Raw genomic sequence first — 22,757 nt, 5'->3', positions numbered from 1 at the left:
AATAAAACAGCCCTTAAACCACTGCAGGCACTTCCTATCTACTCTCAGTTAATCCCAGATCAATTCTCTTTGTCAGAGATGTCAGAATCTAGAAATATTTCTTATCTACTAGATAGTACAAAAAATGAAAGTGTATCCTGCTGACGTTCTGTCCTGAACAGCATCATACAGGAGAGGAGTGAGGAGGAGAACTTGCACAGATTCTAAACATGGGACATATTAGGATAGTTTGGTCTAGATTAGCTATTAGGAAGAAATTCTTCCTTGTAAAGGTGCTGAGGCACTGGCACAGGTTGCCCAGAGAAGCTGTGGCTGCCCCATCCCTAACAGTGTACAAGGCCAGGTTGGACGGGGCTTGGAGCAAGCTGCTCTAGTGGAAGGTGTCCCTGCCCATGGCAGGGGTTGGAACAGGATGAGCTTTAAGGTCCCTTCCAACAAAAACCATTCTGTGATTCTATAATATCCCCATAGTGGAGGGCTCACTGCAAATTGAGCTGAAGGAACTTCACAGTTATGCAATAATGTCTTTACTGACATGAAACAGAAAAGCACTTTTCAAATCTACCATTAAATGTAATTTTATGACCTTTTTACTTAGCAATATACATAAATAACACCATCCTTAGGATTTAGATGATAATTATGTTGGAAAGCCTTAACACTGCAACTGTATTTTGCCCAGTATCTCTGATGCATTTTCAAGATTCCTGAATAAACAACTTCACCTCCAAACCCAGGCTGCAGTTCTGCTTCATGACTATAGTGTCATGACAATGGAAATAAATAAAAGCCCTATCTGCTTTAATAGATTAGATGTTATGACCTGAAGGCTGGGACATTTACATTAGTTTATAGGCTCCAGCTGCATTTATCCATCTCAGATATCACATTCTGCAGCCTCCAGAAGAATAAGGAAAATTAAACTGTTTTCATATGGTTTAGATACCATTTACATTTTTCATGGTTTTCTTTGAATCATTTAATCTAGCAATCAATTTAAGTAATTACTTATTTGCTCCTAATGGTTATATTATAGGATGTGGTCATGCCTGTTCAAGGCTTTACACATTCCTCATCTCTCCACTCTCTTCTAGATGCTATTTTGGGTTATCATTTACAGGTCAATGATTTTATTCATACTTTGACCCCTCAGCTGCAGAACAGCTCCAGACACATCGTCAGCAACACTGAAAAAGTAGCATGATCAAGCCAAGTCCTGGGATCTCAGCTAACAGATCAGTCTCAGTCACTCTGCTGGTTTGTGCTTAGCTGCTGAAAGAGATTCCTAAACTCCCAGATATTTACAACTTGAGAAATCCTCCCTGGGATTAAAAGCCTACTGACAGCAGAAGTCTCTGCTTTTAAAGGCCTCAGCCAATGAAGAAATCCCTATTGAAGATACTATTCTTTCTGTGAGATCCAGCCTATCACAAGAAAATTAATGTGTTACAAGGAGTAGATTACAATACAACATGAAAAGGAGAGCCTGAGTCCCTGTTGGGTTTGGGTTGCTTTTTCCTGTTTACTGCACAAAAGGCAGAAAAGGACTCCTAGTGGCAATGAAAGGGTAGTTATGGTGACTGCGAAAGACTCAGGGTACTTTGAAAGACAGATACTTACTAAAGATTTTACCTCTTAAAAAGTGATTACTAGCAATGGGTATTGATTTCTATATTGCTTTTCACTGTAAGAAACTTAGTTGGTATACACCAGTTACATCGCTCGATTTTGCCTTAAGAGGGGTAAAACCCAGCTAAAAGCTGGGGTTGAACACAGGGTGGTGTGTGTGTAATCTGTCTGATGTATATCATGTATTAGTGCTGTTTTGATGACTCCATTCCTTTAGATTTTTGTGGTAAATCCTCCTTTAAAGACTGTCTCAATTCATACAGTCTTGAACAGGAACGGAGAGATTAAGTAGCACTACCTATCTTAAGCAAAGACAGTATTTACACACCCATCTAATCAAAGCATTCGTTAAGCTATTAAAAAAGAGTTCCACCAGAATTCCTAAACCATATTAAAAGACAGCAAAGCAAACTACCACCTGATCATTCCCAGACAACAACTCACCTTGTCTCGGAGCATGTCACTAATGGAAGAAGCCGTGTTTAAGCTGATCTGGGATTGACTGCTTATGCCACTGTCATCCCTCTGGTATTCGTTGTCCAGTGAGTGTACAGAAAGTAAGAGACTACCTCTGGGTTTCAGTGTCTTTGGTCTCTCAGGAGCTTCCAAATTGCTTTCAATTGCAGAGCTGTTCCCAAGAGAGATCATTGAAGTGGCACATATTTTTCCAGGATAGCGGAAGCTCTTGTGCTGAGGTGTGGATCGTGGGCTCTGTGGTTTAGGACTCATGGGCCTACAAGGCATGTCTTTACCATCAGCGTTTGAGAGCTGGGGACACGATGGACTTGACTGATTAAATTGCAACTGCAAGTCAGTGGGGCTAAATGGAGATTTCATCCAGTATTCTTCTAGAGAAGTATTTAAACTGTTGCTCAGAGCCTCCTGTTGCTCATCACAGTCTGAACTCTGTGAGTACCTCATGCCCATGTCATGGGATTGTATTCGTTTTCTCCATATACCTGCAGGCGAAGAGACATCAACAGGCTCAACAGACGTGTCCAAACAGTTGGTGTTTGCTGAGGAGCCATTACCTGTTTCTGGTTTAAAATGTGTGTGTCCATTGGAACTATCCTGTCGCTCTACTGACACTGATCTCACTACATGGCTGCTAGTTGCATTAAGACCCTCCTGTGTTGGTGATAAACTTGCTAAGCCAGGCCTTTTTAGTCCATCTGCTTCCTTGTTTTTCAGAAACGCTTTCCAGGTGCTCTGGCGAAGTTTGGCTTTCTCCTTTTCATTTTTCACTGATACTTTTGAGCTTGAGATTTGCTCACTGTTTTCTTTTTCTGGAGATTTGGACTCAAATAAGCTTGAGAGGGATTTGTGTGCCAAGGCCAACCTTGTCCTGAACTTCTTCCCCTCAGGGGTTTTATTTCTTTTGTATTCATTTTCAGGGAATGATTTTCTAGTCCCAGAGAATTCCACAGGTTCACTTTCATTGCTTTCAGATGAACCTGAAACTTGTCTATCTGCATATCTGACAGCAGCCAGTGTGGGAGAAGTTGAATTTGTATCTACATCTTCCATCAGTATCCGACCAGAACCAGAAGCCTTCCTCAGGCTCATTCTATTGAATAATCCTGCAGGTCTCTCATAGAATAAATCATCATCGTCAGAGTACTCAGAGGTGTAGCTTTCCTTCCTGTGGAAGACTGAGCCAGATGAACAGCTCTTGAAAGACTGTAAACTTTCAGTGTCTTCATCCTCTTTCCCAGCATCCAGGTCTTCCAACTTTGCCTTGCTGCCAAAAAAGCTGCTACTTCCCTGATTTTCTGCTGTGGTAGGCTTACTTTTCCTGAAAGATGTCATTTTTGAGAATACTAAAAACCTGGAAGCTTTCCCACTATTCCCATTCTTTGTTGGCTTTTGCACTTTGTAGAGACTGCTGCTACTTCCCAGGACATGCACTGAATTCTCATCCATTTCCTCGCTGTTAGTGCTGCATGTACTTATATTATCCAGGCCCAGTATGCAAGTGTTATGAGTCTGCCTTTTCACAGAACAGCTAAAGACATCAGACACATCTATATTCAGTGTACCATCCTTGCTTGGGCTAGCTGTATCTTCTGCAGCAGAGCCCTCCTTTCCTTCCCTAGGAAAAGGTTCTTCACAAATAACTATTTGTTCCTTTGAACCATTACAGCCTTCACTTCCTTGCCCGGCTATTCCTTGTTCAGAGCTGATGCTGGGCCCTTGAAGATCAACATCAGCACCATCCCCCTGACACAAATTGCTTACACTGTATGCTTCCAGTGTTACTGCACTAGCTATATATGAGCCTTCCTCTCTGCCTTGATGTGCTTTTAATTCCTCTTCCTTAAACACCTGGTTTTCTCCTCTTTCAGCCTGTGACTTTCTGATCTGTTCTATCTCTGATTCAAAACCAGTCTTTATTCTATAGGGCTCTTTCTCAGAGATCATAACACCACTTCCACTATGTGAGTTTAAAAGCGCTTCTTCACATCCATCTGCCTGACTTTCTGCACTAAGCGTATCATTGCCCTGTGTTATAGCAACACTCCCAAAGTCCACTTCTGCACTTGTTACCATGGAATTATTACAGGTAAACCCTAAGGATGAAACTGCATCTGTTTTCTCTCTTTTCTCTTGTGAAACTTCTGCGTTTTCTTCAGCTGTATCTGTACCAGGAAGTAGCTCTGCACTACCAGGAATGGGGTGGATGGCCACAATTCGTTCTTCACAGCTACAGCTTTCACTCAGAACTCTCTCTGGCTCATCATGAGTTTTGCTGACAGTATGAGCAGACATCAAATCCTTCTTCTCTACATTACTCAATGTTTCAGTTACCACTTCAGGAGGAAGGTTATCATGCAATGTCTTGGACTGTAATCCTTTCTGCTCTACAGATACTATGATTAGAGCAGGCTTTAACTCTGGAAGAGTCATTAAATGCCTTCTCTGGTTTATATAATCTGATCTAGAAGTCATTTCAACAGCAAAGACACTGTCTTCATCCTTTTCTTTCCGTGCAGGATGCTCATTTGTTCCTAGCTCAGAGTCACTCCTTAAGGCACCAGTTTTACAACTTGTATTTTGCTGCATGGACTCCTTGTGTTTTGCCCCTGTTTTAATACCATCTGGCTGCAGTGGTGTTTCCAGGACTTTCCAAGCCAAGTCAAGGTTAGAAGAATCCTCTACCGATTGTTCCCCTACCACGATCTCCATACTTGACAGTTCAGATTCAAAGCCATTCTCCTTCAAACTTTTCCACTGTATTCTACCACTGGAGATGTAGTTTACAGAACAATCACAATCTCTGCTTTCCACAATAGCAGGAAAACCTACATGATAAGATGCTAGGTTCTCAGTGTCATCAATGCCAGATTCTACATCAGTTGCATCAGGGAATCTGTCTGCTTCCAGATCTTTTTCAGCTTTATACTGGTCACTTCTTTTAAGTTCTTCAGCATTTATGATCACTGGCTCACAGTGCAGGGCAGATGAAGTCTCTCTTTGTTTTGGATTACACTCACAAGCATCAATCTGTGTAGAAGACAAGCTATCAGTACAGGTACCTACTGCTTCTGGGCTAAGGCCACATGTCTCTGATTTAGAGTGCAAATAATAATCAGCGCACCTGGGAGGGCCTTCTGGTTGAAAAAGCTGATGCTCATCTGAGTCTATGTCAGTAGTAAGAAAAGCTCTTTTTATGCCATATTTGCCCTCTATTTTTATTGCCTTTTCAGGGCTTACAGTTACCCTTTCTAAGTTTTTGCAAGTGTATTCAAAATCCAGCCCTTGGAGATGTATTCTGGAACATGACCATCTAAATTTGTCTGTCAGATGAATGCAGCTCTCCACATATTCTGTCTTGCTTTGAGCACTGATATTTTCAGGTACGCTGTGCCATGTTTTACCTTCTGTAATCTCTGACCTTGTGAGTGGTGGCCGAGATGTTGGTTCAAAGCAACTCTGGTAAAAGAATGAGTCTGATGTCAACATGATGTCTGTACTTCCATGTTTTACCCCTTTACCTGTAGTTTTCTCACTGTCAACTGAGTTCCTCCTGCTGCATCTTATACTGAACATAGAGTCTAATTCACACTTACAGTCGGATGTCTCAGTGTAACTTTTACAGTTAGGTCCATTTGTTTCAAAATGAAGGTTAGGCAAACTACAGCTTGATGCTGCATCTGACTGTACCTTAGGAAAAATCAAACAGCTTTCTGAGTTTGCTTTGAAACAAGCAATGCTTAATACTGCAGGATGTCTTGTAACATCATCTTCTATAGGTACTAAGTTGGAACAGGAGTGCACTTTACTGCTTTCAAAATCTGCTTTACTTTGCAATACTGCTACACACTTTCTGTTTGACTGTGAAACAATACCCTCTTCACTGACTTGGTTCTCTGTGTTGGAAATACCACTGGTTAATGTTAGCTTTTTATCACCCAATTCTTCACCTTCTGACTTTACAGATTGTATGCAAAATTCAGTCTGGCTCAGTGCTGCTTTTATTTTGGAGGACACTTCTAACTGCACCTGCTGGGTGAACTCTGGTTGCCTTGAGCTCTGCAGTTCATAAAGGGTTGTTTCTGCCTTTGCTTTAGGAAGACTACAGCGCAGATTTTTCCTTTCAGTTAAAAGGCAGTTTGAATCCAAGTGAGTTTCCCCAGTTACATCACTGGAAACAGATTCTGTGTCTGATGCACTTTCAAAAGGCTCAGTTTTCACATCTGACAAAGATCCACTCTGATGTGACAGGGTCTCAAAATAATCTTCATCTGTTTCTTGGCTGGATCCTCGTATCTCCAGCTCTATCGTGCTCGGGGTAGAAGAACTCAGATCATCTTCAAACTCTCCTTCACTGATGTAGTTTTCAACTGGGTCTGGGGCCTACAAATAAACAGAAAAGAATAACTTAGCAATGACTTTCCACAGCAGCAGGGTAGCATGAATTATTGTTAGAAAAGGGACTTGTAACACAATTAATTTAATACTCACTGATGTCTTTGGAAGTTATACTTGAGATTTTACTTATTGATGGTCCTGAGTTCTTTCTGTTTCTTACTTTTTATTTCTTAATGTCTCTTCATTTATTTTTTCCCCCTCATTTTAATAGGTAATTATGCAGAGGCCAAAATTTCTTCTGGCCATATCTTTCAGAGCCCAATACCAAGACACACTTCATATCCAAGTCAGTCAAATGTAATTCACCCCTTGCCAGTAGATTTAAAAACTCTAATGAATCCATCTTCAAATGTGAGGTGGAGGCTTATGTGATAAAGCTGATAAGTAACTGCTCCTGTGCAAACTGCAGAAATGTGACACAAATATATGCAGAACAGTTTTGCACTTGAATAACTGGATACTACCCATACCAAAGCCTGCACCAAAGGTGAAAGAAGTCTTTGATTTCATTTTCCAGAAGGCTTATACTGGGAGCACTACTGATATGAGTCATCAGAGCACACTCAAATCAGAGCAGAGAGATCAAAACCACACTGTCAATATGAGGAAATGTCTTTGTTCTAGACAGCTACCCTGGGAGAGTCTCAGTTTTCTTTTCTTCAACCATCAGAAGTCTGGATATATCCCAAGTTTAAAGTATAAAATCACAGCAAGCTTTCCCAAGGTAAAAATAGTTCTGCCATCTGTCAGCTTCAGGTACAACTATTGTCAGAAGTTCTACATATGCCCCCAACAAAGATACCTAACTGACTCCAGCCTCAGTCCATTAATATCGAGAATGACAAGCTATATAAACAGCAGCCTTTAACCCTAATGCTGGATGCCTTTTTAACCAGGTTTTGCTAACATTCATCAAAAGAATGATCAGCACATTTCAAAATGTGAAAACTGAGAAAATCAAAACTGAAAAACACTCCTTAAAATGTCCAACCCACAAGTGAACGGCAACAATCAAACTAGAACACAAGCTCCCTCAGCCTGAGTCACATGTCATCTTCATCAGGGTGTTTTGTCACAGAGGAAGTATGAATCCTCATACGGGAAGCCAAATTCCAAATCACACCAAAGGAAACACATCAAAGTTTCTGATTCTAGACTCCAAACAGAGGGTAACTTGGAAAAGGGAAGGCACTGGGGTTATTTCCAAAAGGGACTCTAAGTAAGAAGACTGGCATTCTCTCTTGACAGAAGAAGGAAAATACAAAATTGAATGGAGGAAGGAGGGGAGGATGCAGTGCTTCAAACAAAGTCAAAAAGTCACTTTCACACCATTAAACCTGACCAAGTTGCACTAGGATGGCAACACAAGTCACATAACCAGCACAGCAAAGTATCCTTTACTGTGTGCAATCAGCGATACACGTAATTGAGGTCCTTTAATAATGTCCAATTCCTCTACCACCAGGACAGAAATGACCTAGCCTTAAAGCAGCACAGACCAGCATTCCACATAATGATGTAGCAGCATAAACTGTGAGCAGTTGGCTCACACAGCAGTGAGTACAGCAGCAGCTGTTCAGCAGTTACAGCCCTGCCTCTTCAACAGTGTTCTGAACACAGACTTACAGATGGCAATAAAATAAGATAAAAACTGTTCAGGCAAGTAGGAACAAAGTAATGAAGATGCCCAACTGTTCCCAAGGATAATTATGAATTAAATTACAGAAAAAATTAGGGCAAAGATCCCTGACAGTCTATCTATCATTCCAAACATAGCTATGTCAGGATATTTGGACTATGACCCCTTCCAAACACATTATTTGTTTTTAATGGGTATTATACAAAAATCTTCAATTAAGTCAGAGGCAGAGGTCTCACAAATGCCTCCATACCTTGCAGGAAATGAGGAAATGAATTCTAGGTATGAAAGGCAGCAATTAATGTCAACCAGCTATCCTGGACTGGGCCCAAGACTGAACATGTGCTCTCAGTGCTGCTGAGGGTCATTATCAGCCTGGTGGGGCCTACTCTACCAGATGTACACTGGGATGGAGTTCCCTTGTGGAAGGAGAGGACATAGAAGCTTCAGTTCCTGCTATGTCTGTCAAAGCCCTCGGCCTTACAAACAAGCGAAGCATAAAGATGACCTCTAGTAAGGCTGAAATTCATGAACTCACTCAAGTTCCCACAGTGACCAGGGAAGAAGTCCTAACAGAGCAAACAACAAGCAGACACTGCCATTTTTATCTTCTTCTGCGGGTCCTTGGCTTCTCGGTACCTGCAGCTGAGGCCTTTGCTCTGACCATGTACCATATGCAGTTTAATTTCCTCCCAACCTGCAGTGTGTATATTGTCAGAATTTGTGGGGTTATTTCTCTTTGTGTTTTACTGTTTGTTTACCTGGTTTGTTTTCAGGGTTTTTTTTTGTTTTTTTTTTTTTTCCCCTGTAAAAATTGAATCTAGAGAACTCAGAGCAGAAGAGGGAAAGTTTACAATGGGCAAGTCCTTTGACACAGCCCTGTCTTCCTAACACAAACACACGCTTGAGAACTGAGTAGATATGTGGCAGTGACCCTCAACTAGGCTACTGATTAGACAACAGTCCTCATGTCTTTACTTTCCATGAGATTACACTGAGAATTTCCAACGTCAAATTATGAAAGGCAGGGAAGGATTCTTGAGAAAACCTCAGCATCCATGGACACAGAGTTGTGTGTTCATGCACCTCTTCAATCTCAAAGCAGAAAAACAGTTGGAGGACAAAAGCCTGGAAAAAATATGGAAGGAACTACTTCTGGAATAAGGCTTTTGCACTTCACAGACAACAGACAAATCAAAGCAAAGCTACCCCTGCCTGCTTTTCTCATGCATCTCTTTCAGTGTCTCTAAAATGTGCCAAGAAAATAGCATGAAATAGAAGTTACTGATCTGCCTTGCTATAATTGGATGCAGCCATATATAATCATGTCAACCTAATGTCACAAGCAAAATAAAACTCGTGACTTTGATGTGTGAAGACCTCTACCTCCATAACATAAGGTACCTTCCATCGAAGTTGCCCTCTGACTAAGGACTGACATCTTATATGTGACATCTGCTGCCATAGGCCCAGGCACTCCTATCTTGTGAAGATGTTTTATTTGTCAAGGAAGTCATGCATAATTTTTTCTCTAGGTAAGATTCTGTATTTCTAAAATCTGTGTAAACCCCAAAGGTATGTTCAGTCACAGGACAGAAAGAGCATTTGAAATACCCAGCTTCTCCTTCTGCGCCTATGACATATCTCTGCTCCAAATGGGACAGCCTTGGAGCAAGGGAAAGAGAAGTCCAGCCTCAAGGTCCTAATAAGTCTTGTCCAACTGGGCTAGCAAAGGTGGCCTAAGGTAATGGTACTTCTAGAAACCTGGATGTTTGACAGTTTGGAAATGCCTGGGAAGACCTTTACAGAACACTCAGAAATGGCTTTTCCTGAACTAAATGAAATTATGTTCTTGGATTTAAGGCAAACACAGCACAAAAAAGTGTTCTCTTCACAAGAAGTTCTGTCACAGAGTTCAGAAAGGCTTCATGGCAATGATGGAGCACAGCTGCCATCCTGGGGAACCAATCACACCTCAGTCACCAGAGCTGTAAAGAAAAAGCCCTTCAAACACATTTGTGGAAAAGATACAGGGTCAGAATTAATGGTTTCAACTTGCCTGCTCTCTCTCATACTTAAACACATGCAAAGCATGCACAGAAATCCTTAAAGCAAACTGGATGGCAGTCAGAGGTTGCATTCTACCTGGTATAAAGAAAAAGTCACAGGCCTAGCTCAGGGGAACTGTGTGCGGCAAATGAACGCACATGCAAAGCTTTCTTCTCTGAAGGGAAAACATAAAATTCTTTGGGAGAGCCCTCTTACATGGCCAGAGTTGCGTCTTTCAGGGTTTGCATAACACAGAAGCACAGAGACTGCAAAAGACTTCTAAATTAATGGTGACACAACTACCCCTCAAAAAAGCTCCCATTGGGAAAGGGCTTCAGACAGGAGGCCGTAGTGTAGGGTATAGAGCAGTAGCTGTAACCTACCCAGAACCCCTCTGTACTGATCTACTGGGGCTTGGAAAATGACCCAGCAGAGATTCAGATTAGAAACTATAAAGAAAACATCATTTAAGATAGCCACAGAATGTCCCCAAGGCCTCACATTATCTTCCTGATCAAATCCAGCTATCCAAGCCCTTTTCTTAATTCCTTTCATCATGAATAATGGAAAGAAGGGAATGAAAAAGGAAAAGGGCACATGGGCAAAGCCTCCATCTTCTACTACCTCCTTGTAAAAGCAAAACTTGTTACACTTGATGAGTAAGAAGCAGATTTAAAGACATTAACCTCAGACAGAACTTGGTTTCTCAGTCAGCAGAAAAACACTTTTTTTCTGAATTGTCTGTCATTTCAGTGGATATTACAGGTGCTACAGACGCCTATAAAAGCAAAACAATATGAGTAAGAGCACATGCAGCACCTCCCCTGGATAAGAATTGCTGAGCAAGCGATGCTGTCGTCAGCAGTGGTTCTGAACTTTCAGACTCATTCTGCTCTGTGCACAAGTGGCAGTTCGAGAGGCAACAAAGACGCTAGAAATGAAGCCCTCTGTGGCTAGTGAGGAAAGCACTCTATAACCACAGAATGATGACGGTCTACTTGCAAAGCACATTCAGGTTTCGATGCAGGACACAAACATTTAAGGAATGTTGTTTCCTTAGTTGTACAAGAGGAAACAAAATTCACAGATGGATGAGCAAAGCAGAACTTTCCCAGGAAGTTCTTGCTTCAGTCAGTGCAGGTATGTACAGGCATCCAAAAAAGTAACATTGGCACTAAGTCCTTTAGGACTTTGATGACACAGTTTCGTTAATCATCTACACACAGTAACACCACTATTTGCAGGAACGCTTTTATATGTAGAACCATTCATATATAAAGTCACTAAAAGAACCTGTCTCCCTTTTACAAAAGGGATGGTTGAGCTTTCCATTGTTCCCAAGCAGTGCAATTAGTTTTTGCTGAGAAAGATCACAAAGCCAGTTCTGTTGATTTATGAGAACTTGCACTACACTAACAACTACTGGCATGAGGAAACAGCATGAGACACCCTATGCATAAATGTCTTGCTCTGGTTGTATGTAGTGTCTTCACTGGACAGCCTAGGAATGGTTAAGCAATTCCAAAATCAGCAAGACATAAGCAATTGCAGAAGGCTCTAGCAGCTACCATCACTTAAGGTGGCAGTGTCAGATGAAGGCAAGAGGGACAAAGGGTTGGAAAACGGAAAAACAATGCACAGAATAAGTGAAATATCTAAAATCATAAGAGCATCATAACTGCCAAAACCTCAGTGTGTTTCCCCCTCTTGCCAGCTTGAGTGACCATGTTCTTTTTCTGTTCAGTGAGTGCTTCGACATTATGCTCAATAACCTGGACATAGGGGTAAATCTGGGCCTCCACCATGATGCTGTCTCATGACACTTGGTAAGTACAGGACTGCATCAGCAGAAAAATGCCACAAGCAGGGGGCCTGCTACACTCCACAGTGCTTCTCTGATTCCTTTCAACAAGCCAATTCCAATATGAAAACACTTTTATAGCCCAGAGCCAAAGCCATTATCTCCCTCCTTTGACCACATACAGTTTAGCAGGTATGCTGGCCAAGATAAAACGTATTGGCCAAGGTGTAGTAGTTTCTAGTAACAATGTGTCATCTGGGTGCCATCTAGAGGCTGCTATGGGGCGCCTGGTCACACCTAGCTTGCACAGAGAAATATACTCCCTTTAATAAATACAAACTGCATTCCGGGGTCTTGCTGTGCTGCAGTCAAAAGCCACACCAGTAAACTCCTCAGTACTGCTTTAGCTCCAGCCAGATAAGACTGCCCAGCATATGAAGAGGTGAGGCAACGAAGAAGCATGAAGATTTATTGTGTTAAGTAGAAGATAAATATGCAAGCTGTCATTTCTACAATACGACCACACAAACCTGAAAAGTTCATGGCTCCCTGTATCTTGCATTTGTGGTTTAATTCTTCCATTTTACAAACTGCAGTTTGCACCAGGAACACACTTGTTTTCAGTGCAGCAATATCAGACACAACCATTACAAAAATATTTGCATATTTATTCTCACAAGTGCATCAAAGACTGACAGCTTATTTGTACCAAAAGAAATTCTACGTTTTAGCCAAGTTACTAACTAGGTAGGTTCATTCTTGAAATGTAAAGTTTAAACTATATAAATAATTAATATTTTTACTGTTCTGAAATATAAAAAGTTTTTTTTTTTGTCAACACAACAATATAATATGTCAAATAAAATTCGGAACGTGAACAGCTCAAATTCAGACTCCAGCAACCTGCCTGCATCTGCATTCCTTACATTGCAATGCTCCCTCTGCTGGCAAATTTAAAAGGGAATAATACATTGCTTCCTTGGACCTCTGCCTTCAGCACATGGAAAGCTTATATTGCTAGAATTCTGATTAACTTTTCATGAAAACAGGGATACATTTTGCTTGCCCTATAATGCCAAGTCAATAGCCTTCCTCCCTCCCTCCCTCCTACTCTCCCCCTATGTTTTTTAACACAGAAAAGCTCAAGACTGCCCCAGAATAAAAAAAAAAACAAAACAAAAGTTCCCAAAGTTACTGTGCTCATGTAGAAAACAGAGTGTGAAGATATGTGCAGGAAACATTACTGCTCCTGTGAAACTGAGGACTAAGCTCTTGCCTCAGTCATGGAGGCAACTGTACATCTGCCTCAGTCTAACTTTCGCCATTAATCTCTCTCCAAGGCAGATGCATAGATGTATTTACCTTTTCTGCAACTCAATTCTTTCCTTTAGAAGCCATTCTGTTTTCTTGAGTGCCTTTGAGAAATTGTAGAAAGAATGCTGAATCGGAGGAGTAGAAAAACAACAAAAACTTCAAAGACAAGGGAAATGTCTCCAAAGAAGAAAGCTATTGGAAAAAAGACTCCATTAAAGACAAAGAGTGGTCCAAGAAATCCTAAGTGTATGTGTGCACACATAGCCACAAGATACCTACTGATGTTACCTCACTGATCAGCACTTCAGTGTTCAAGTATGGGTCTGAAGAGAAGGTGGAAGTGCAAAGTCATTAGATATATGGCTTGTTTGTCTTACAATCTAATCATTCAGCCCATTTTTAGAGCCGTAAGCTTTCTTTGTTTAACCAAGAAAATCATTTATGCAGACAGTTATAAATCAGACTGTTAATTAAAAGAGCATTTTGAAGGAAAGGATAAAGCCTGGGAGACACAAGGCAGTGACTGATACAGAATCCTGTTTTTCCTGATCTCCTCCTACCACTGCTGGAAGCACCATCACAAATTGCCCCATACACTCAGCCACTGCATCTTCCTCTTGATTATGTTGTCTGCTTTTGAACTAATATTTCTGCGGTCATGGTACTCCTTTTTATCAGCCCTTTTACAATATTATTACACCAAACACCCTTCCTCTGGCACATCGTACTGCTGAGTTCCTAGATGCTACAAAACTCATGACCTAATTGTGCTAAGTGCTGGATAAACATGGTGAGAGTGTCTGCCCCATAGTGCTTATAGTCTAATTATGTATGATAAAGGGAGGGAAACAGGGAGAGGGAGGACAAACTATCTTCATTTTACATATTTAAATGACTTGCTCAAGTCATACCAGAGCATCTGCAGCAGAGCCAGGAATTCACCCACCTCAGCCCCTGTTCATTACCTTTATCTTTTCATTTCTCTGTTGAGTCTAATGCCTTTCTGAGGGTTGAGGTCTCCTCACGCAGACTACTATGCAAACAAAGGAGAAAACCTCAAGGGCAGTGAGGAAAGAGACACGACTAAAAGGCCTGTATATACATCAGCTGGGGACTGGCAGGGCTAGCAGAACAGAAACGCACCTAACATTTGTAGATTCCTTCTTACTGCCTTTTAGGCAGGAATGCATTCTACGAGAAGGCAGAAGTGAGATGGGCTCTGTGGGACACTCAGTTAACCATGAACCCCTATCATGTGGCATGAATAATAACAAATAATATGAATAAATCATTATTCTTTCATATGTCCCAGCCTGACTTGCCATTACTAACTAAGGTTCTTGGTAGCTTTAACTAAGAGCTTTGCCAACAAAGTCAGTCTGGCCTTGATAGTCAGAATAGGGTTTTTTCCTCCTTTTCTTGTCATTGACCTTCATCTACAGGTTAACTCCTGCTCTTTATCACTCCATATGCATAAAATACATTAGGACTTCCTCTCCCCAACTGCCCCTACTGACCTCCAGTAGCTGCTTCTCACACAGTTGCCCTGAAGGCAATAAGCTGGCCTCTGGACTATTGCTAATGTCATGCAGAAAGCCGGTTGACAGGCTTTGTAGCCAAAGGCAGTTCTTATAAGCAGACTGCATCAGACCTGGAGTCAGCAGTAAAATGAGGAACATGGGAAGGATGAGTCTCAGACGTAGAACAAAGACAGACTAAGTCTTGCTCACAAGTTCAGGAAGTGAACTGAATCCAGCAAGTTTGCATCCTTATAACATGTTTGAGTTTAAGCTAGCTGGGTGACATGAGATTCCAGTGCCAGCAACCTGCTCAGTCTCTTCCTCCTCTTCACAGTGGTTAAGAAATCTCCTCAGTGAGCTTTTAAAAGCAGAAATAACATATATTGTATAAAATAACAAATTTCAAGAAAAACTTAACTAGCAACACTGTTACAGAGCATGGAGTCATCTGCAGGAAGTTGTGCCATTTGCAAAGACCTTTTTTGCAAACCCTTTCCACATGACCAAAAGTAGAAAGGCTATTTACAGGTATTTTAACACCACCACTATAGGCACAAGAACTGCATCAATGCTAGGCCTGATCTGCAGCTGAAACACATGTGATCAGAGTGCACTGCTCCTATTCAAGCTCAAACCCTTTCTGTGTCCACATGGCTCACTGCAAGGAAGAGCAAGCCTTTCTTGTTGAGTGTCCAGAGGTTCAGATCTGGACCGAAGGTGAAGTGCCCTGCACACTATTACATGGGGATGCAAGGCCATTCAGCTGTTGGGGCTTAGGAAGTGACTCCAGTGCCTTTTTTGATGTAGCTACCTAGTATCCAGCTTAATGCCTCACTTCTCCTTTGACCCCAGATAGCTGATTTCATCTTAGTTCCTCCTCTAAAACAATGGTAACACCTGCTGACCTCAGAGCTGAACTGTAAATACAAGATTAAATTAATGAAACCTCCTGACTCATGAGATGAATTGAGGTCACATAAGCCCTGCCTTATATTTCAAGATCCACAAGGGTTGTATGAATCTGTGACCAAAATGCTCCCTTCTCTCTCTGAGATCCTGCTCATTTCCAGGAACCTTTTAGCACAGTGATGACTTCATTTGAGGTCACTTGATTGGATTTAGATTAGATTTACTAACTCACTACACGGGTGAGTTACTATAATTACCAACTGTGCTTTTGCCACAAGACTCCTGCCTTATTCATGTACATGGCTTCCAGGGATTTTCTGACACTCCCAGAATACATGTCTAAAACAATAGATACAGCGTTTACAGTGGCATGGGGAACCTAAGCTTAGCACAGGTAAGACCTCTGTGGGAATCTTCAAGAAAGCTTGATGTGTATTCTATATCAGGATGCATGGAGCAAGTGGCAATAGTCAAAAGAATCATAGAATCAGAAACTGGTTTGGGTTGGAAGGGACCTTAAAGCTCATCCGGTTCCAACCCCCTGCCATGGCAGGGACACCTTCCACTAGAGCAGGTTGCTCCAAACCCTGTCCAACTTGGCCTTGAACACTGCCAGGGATGGGGCAGCCACAGCTTCTCTGGGCACCCTGTGCCAGCACCTCAGCACCCTCACACAGAAGAGCTTCTTCCTAATGTTTGACCTCAATTTCTTCTCTGTCAGTGTAAAACCATTCCCTTTTGTCCTAGCAAGAAGAACAAGAATGATCTAGGATGAAAAAGCTATGGAAAAATATTGAAAGTACAGTGTGCAGTCCAGAAAGAGAACACAATGTAAAAAGAATCTTTAACTAGTGATACAAAGTAGTAATCTTCTCTCCAAATGTACGACAGATAAAACAAGACCTAAAGGAAACAGGTTAAGACTGAAAGAGAGAAAATCAAAAAGCCACCAACAGTATGGATAATGAAAAACTGGACAGCTTGCCTAGGGGATAGCATGGAGTCACCACCACTTTCTGACTTTAAATATAGATTAGATACACATCTGAGAGGAATGACATAGGTAGAGCTGACCTCAGTGGAAGGACAGATGAGAAGACCTTTTTGGGCTCCTTGTAGCCCTCTAATTCAGTAATTATTAACTTACAGATGCTCATTCAGTTGTTTTACTGTGATAGGCAGGCCCAGGGGGGCCATTATAAAAGAGGTGACACAGAGAGCAGTCATAAGCAAAGTACTCTTGTAGCACTCCAGCTCTACATGCAACCCATATTGCTCTCTGCAACTACAGGCAACCACATATTAGGTGCAGAGCTCAGAAAAGGCCCAAGAATATCCCCTGAAGAGATGAGGGGTCTAGAAAGCATAACATACAAGAAAAGCCTCAAAGAACCAGACCCACACCTTAGCATAGAAAAGACCTCACACTGCAAAACAGCACATACCACCCAGTCCTTTTAACTGCAGCGTTTCATTTCAAGCCTCAAAACTGCAATATTACAGACACCCAAAAGGACAGAAGTTGTCCACACCTTAGGTCCTCTGGCACCTAACTAGGATCACAAATTATATCCATTTAGTTCTTCAGGTGGAGGAACTGCTTCTTGGTCTGTCATACCTTTTTAATACCAAGGGATATTCAAGGATTGCAGCTGAAGTGTTCATTTTGGATTCCCTAAACTTTAGCAACAAAGCATGTCACTGATTAGTTCAGTGAGAAGGATCTGGCTTTCTGTATTGTAAGGTTAGGGCTGTAGGATGTGAGAGAAGCTGTAATAAATTATCACACACAGTTTCTCCAACTTGGCAATGTGCAGAAAGGAGGAAAAGATCTTGCAGAAGAAAATCCAGGGCAGCAGGATTGTGAGCAGGAAGCAGGAGTGGAGGGGTTTATATCAAGTCATTCATTCCTCAACTGCTCCCAGGCTCCCAAACTGCCTTGCATATTTACCCACATAGTAGCAAATTACCCCATGCGGTAGGGAACAGTCAGAGGTGAGAAAGATCCAGTTGCTCCATACCACAATTCCTCACCTAGCCACTTGCATACACAGAAAAATTTGGGAGCTTATCAATTCAAACAAAGATGTGCATTTTATGCCAAACTCCAGCTTTCAGCACTGCAGAGTCAGGACTACAGTACCTATAGCCTAGTGATTTTGATTGGCACAACACTGGCCTTAGAACCATTACCAGGTCAACAAAAACCATGCAAAAGCTGTCTCATTTGATGCCATCAGCTCAAGAAAAATGCAGAGACCTGTGTGAACATCCAAAAAAGCTGTAAAACTTTAGTTAACAAAACAGACCTCAACTTTGCTCATAACCACAAAGATCAAGTGACATTTAAAAGGAAGCAAAAAGATGCAAATCATGCATTTTTAGGTCTTTGAAGATCCTGCTATCACTGCTCCAGATCAGAGCACAGTTCATGTTCTCTTCAGTCAGCCTTTTTGCTTGTTCCAATGCTGAATACACAAAGAGCACCAGATATTTTTAATCTCAGTATTTTTTTTCATTACCTGACAGAAATAGCACTAATAAGAGGCATTAGAGGTACAATACTCAATTGCTCAGGACAGCCTAAACATTTAATTACATTATGGTAGCTAATCACAAATAATTACCTTAGGGAAGTCAGGGCAGCTGTGAGTGGACGCAGCTTGCCTGCTCAGCACATGGCACAGAGTTCAGCAAGGACAAAGCAAGCGGCACAAGGAGAAACATCTTAAAACCACTCAAAACCACCATTTCCTCTTAGCCTTTTGGAGAGAGACTACTTCAGCTTGCCTCTGTGCAGCTCAATGGTAATTACCTTGTTTGAAGAGTCCATTGCCATGTACACTCTATAAGTGTATAGAGTGTACAGTAAAATAGTATAGTAAAATAAGTCCTCTTATTTTACTATAAGTTTAGAGTCCTCTTATTTTACTACCATTTACTACCATTATTTATAAATAAGTCCTCTTATTTTACTACCACTTCTGCTACCAATTGTCCTTTTCTTGGATCTGGCTCCATCAAGTTTCCTTATCAATGTATCCATTCTTCCAAACCCTGTTATTGCCTTACAAAATGGCTAGTTCCACTGATCTGACAGAGAGAATCAAGTAGAGGGTTGATTATCAGAATCAAAAATGTTGTTAAAATCATATGCCCTTTAATGAAAAAGAAATAAACCAACCAACCAAGACACACATACAAAGAAAAAGAGGGAAAGAAAAAGGAAAAGCAAAAGGAAAAAGGAAAAGAAAGGAACTGATCCTCCTGTCCTGTCTCCTGCCACTAGACAGAAGTAGGAAGCCTAGACTAAAATTGAGCAGAATACTGTGAACTGAGATATGTTACAGCACAACTTCTATGACTCAGTCTTATTCCACAGGTACGTCAAATATGGACTTATATCTATGATGCCCATTGGCCTGTCCCCTCCTTATATATTATTTATTATTATCTGTGTTTATTTACAGATATCTATATTGATCTGATGCTTTATCGCATGACCATTATATTCCAAAGCACAATAGATAAGGACCGATGGAGGTTTCCACAAATCTTAGCTCTTACAGAAATGAATTCTGTTCCTATGTATTATAAAGGGATAAGAAGATTTCCTTCAGGCATTAAACAGCCTCCTTTTGTACCAAGCTTAAAACTCCATTGATAGCAGTATTTCTCTGCCAGCTCTTTTAAGCAGAAGCCTCCAGCCAGCACATCAATATACAAGAATCAGTGCAGGCACCACTTCTGCTATTGCTCCTCACCAAAAGCCTCCACACAAGATTTAAGTCTTGCAAAAGACAAAAAGCAAAAGTCATTGCATATAACACCAGGCAGCCAAAACCTTCATTCCAGAGAGGAAAGGGTTTTATTTAAGTGTTCAAGTAGTGATGGATAACTGCATGATAACCTGCAGGACTGCAACTTAGTCTAGAGTTAGGATTCTGTATAACAATAGACCCACAGTTTCAACAGTCTGGTCCCAGATGCCCTTGTTCAGTCTTCTGTCACCCTTTTCTAGTTACTTTGCAATCAACAGCCTACCTGGAGGTTCCTGACCCTCCTGTGTTTTGTATGTGAAGTGGCAGGATATCTCAGGTCCCAGACCAACTGCTGTCTCCCCATTACCGGTGCAGATGACGCTGGGCTGTGACAAGATGGGATGAATTGATTTTGCTTCTCTTGGTCGTATTTTGTTGTGAGAGCAGGGGCTATTTTCTTTCCCCAGCAGTAGCAATGATTACAGCAATTATCATTTCTTATCTTCCAGGTATTACTAGTGCCACTCCAGTTCTCCCACTGCTTTGTTAAAGCTGAAATAAAGGTGGGACAAGGTTTCTGCAGCACTCTCTCCATCTGAGATCCCAGCTCCACTGCCTCGGCCAGAGTTAAGGTACTAAGTTCCATCAGGAGCTTCTCCCGAATTCGCCAGTCTGCTGCTTTGTCAATTAGCTGGTCCAGGATCAGCTCCTCCTGCCAACAGCCAAAAGCACAGACTGATGCCAATTCTCGTAGTGCCAAAGCAAAAGTGGCAAAATTTTCCCCTGGCAGTTGTGCCCGCTGCCTGAACTGTAATCTCTGCAATACGAAGCTCTGCCTGGGCCCTGAAAACTTCTTCATTGTTTCTTCAAAGGAAGCAGCTGAAACCAGGCTTGTAAAATTGCTCTGATCTTTCACATCCAAAGACTGGAGAACAGTCCTCAGGGAGTCATTAGGTTTCACTCATGTATCAGCCAAATCTCACAATCAGCCACTGACTGCAGGGGCCTGAGAGATTTCACAGCTCCAGCAATACGTAGGACATAAACCAAAAGGAAGATGCAATCAGAACTCCCCAGTCTTCACTGCCACCACTGCGCAGGTCCACATGTATTCCCAGTACCTCTGAACAAGAGCACAGCGGCACATCACAGACACTTTGCCTCTTGTCACAGGAAGTAATTTCTTGACACCCAAAAGACTCCTGCCTTCCAGCCCAGGTTGTCTGGCTGGGCAGGAAATACAGTGCTCCTCCCATGCACGCAGTGAGGGTGAGAGCTGCATGGGAGGAGAAAATGGAATGGGAAGGAAATGAGAAGATGAGATGGGAAGACTCTCTCCCCTGCTAAGATGTTTTTGTTGCATGCCCTAATGCCCTAAACTAAGGCTTGTCAAATGTTTAATGGGAATCAAATGTAAAATCCAGGTTTAGTGGTTTTACAATAATTAACAGCACATTCTTCATCAGCAGAACAATCCCCACATGCCACAGAGGCATATGCAGAAAAGCGCAATGAGATGGCACTGGACATCAGCCTTCATGTGGGCTGACATATGTAGACTGTCAGATTTTTCTTCAATGTCTAACAAACATGCCTAAGAATGGCATCCTCCTGTGCCAGAGCCTAGTGATCTATTCAAAAGTGGCACCATTTCTCTAGCAGTTTACAGAGACCAATCCCATAGGCATGTAAGAACAGCCAAACTGTAGAAAGATCATTGTATGGGCAATTTTTCTTCTCAGGGCTGGAGTCTGTACCTGTCTCCATTTTATAGCTTTTTTTAGTGATCACATAGCAGGTACGACTGGAAACACAGCACTTCAAAAGTGTGTGCTGTAGAGAAGATAATGAGAAAGAATCATAGAATCACAGAATGGTTTGGGTTGGAATCCAAACCATTGCAGGCACATGCCATCTGACCTGTGTCTCTAATAGGACTACAAATAATTGGATATACTAGGGATGTCCAGAAAGACCATTCTCTACACACACAGTGTGCTGTGCTCCTTAACCATGTGACCCTTCAAGAAACCATGCCAGGAATGAGTCATTTGACAGCAACATTAATTTGGCCATCTCCATGCACTCTCTTTCCTCAGAGCTGGGAGCTAGAGAAGCTGCTCTTCCAGTGGTAATCTGCTCCCAACCATCCACTTTCCCAGGAGCCACCAGCCCTTCACCTGTCAAAGGAGTACCAGAATACCTGCTCAGAAATAGAATGGCCATGTCCTGGCAGGACAACTGGGAGTGGACAGGTTAACTGACCTGTCATGCCAAACACACCTGTCAACTGTACTCAGACACCCCTCACTTAAACAGCCAATGCTTTGGTTTGTTTCTTGACTTATAATTATGAAATATTTCCAAGTTAGAGCATTTGTGTGGATTAGCTATAAGGGGTTCTCATGAAGCCACCCACTATGCCTAGTAGAACATTTCATTCCTACTTAGCTGTTAGGAAGTTTGCTCCTTTTCAAGCTGTTATTTATAATCCTGAAAGTTCTGCATTCAAAGTCTGCAGGTACGTCAGAGTATTTGCCAAGGAAAAGCAGAGCACCCCACCTGCTATCTAACTGAAGAGAAAACAGATGTATACGTGTGTCCAGTGAATGCCCTCATGATTTACAGGGGAGGACGAGACAGGGAAAGAAGATGCATTCAGCCAAACTATAGAGAGCTCCTTCAGAAAACCATTCTTTTAAGAGTTATGTCTATAAGGCAGACAAGATACTTCCATGAGGCATAGTCACCAACCGTGCATGTTGTGCCCCATGCCATACAGCAGATATGTGGCGGCAGAAAGGAAAACCCTGGGTGTACTTGATGTTCACTTGTGCGGGCACGATGCCACTATACAGGAAACTCTTAATCCTATAGATACAAGTGATAGTACTGCCCACAAATCACACAGGCGTATCATTGCCAAGAACACTTCAGTGCTAGGAGTCAAGTGAGTCAAGAGAAGTGGCGTGAGCATTCAGAACACTTATCTAGGCTCTACTCATTAGCAGTACAACACAAAGTATAAAGAGGTGGCTACGCCCTAAGCTTCTATTCACTCTGACTTCAACTGTAAGGACATGACTAAATCACATCATGCCCCATCTTGACAAAAACCCGGGTGGGACAGAAATATGCAAAAAACCTTTGGGCTAGATAAAAAATTATGCACAAATACCATTCTGCAACTTCTTGTCTATTAACCATGATACCACAAGATAAACCTGAACAGGCATATCAGATGTTCCTGCTTTCCACCAACT

At 41.8% G+C, this 22,757-nt stretch overlaps 2 protein-coding genes across 2 annotated transcripts in view; both read right to left on the bottom strand.

The window, feature by feature from the left end:
* Positions 1-5,778, bottom strand: part of ARHGEF4 (Rho guanine nucleotide exchange factor 4) — a 115,164-nt gene extending 109,386 nt beyond the window's left edge. Inside the window, exon 1 of the mRNA XM_057432981.1 lies at positions 2,074-5,778. Coding sequence (XP_057288964.1) covers positions 2,074-5,679 — 3,606 coding nt within the window. The 5' untranslated portion in view covers positions 5,680-5,778. The remainder of the gene's footprint in view (positions 1-2,073) is intronic.
* The window catches only part of LOC130611805 (uncharacterized), a 95,797-nt gene continuing 78,750 nt past the window's right edge, over positions 5,711-22,757 (bottom strand). The window contains exons 4-5 of the mRNA XM_057432956.1: positions 5,794-6,486; positions 5,711-5,719 (exon numbers count right to left, since the gene is read on the bottom strand). Coding sequence (XP_057288939.1) covers positions 5,711-5,719; positions 5,794-6,486 — 702 coding nt within the window. The remainder of the gene's footprint in view (positions 5,720-5,793; positions 6,487-22,757) is intronic.

Source organism: Pezoporus wallicus, unplaced genomic scaffold, assembly GCF_028554395.1.
Source record: "Pezoporus wallicus isolate ANWC-B61680 ecotype Strahan unplaced genomic scaffold, APGP_CSIRO_Pwel_v1 contig_15, whole genome shotgun sequence".
Taxonomy (NCBI): Eukaryota; Metazoa; Chordata; class Aves; order Psittaciformes; family Psittacidae; genus Pezoporus; species Pezoporus wallicus.
Note: the sequence above shows the minus strand (reverse complement) of the source record. Positions and strands in the feature narration are given on the sequence as shown.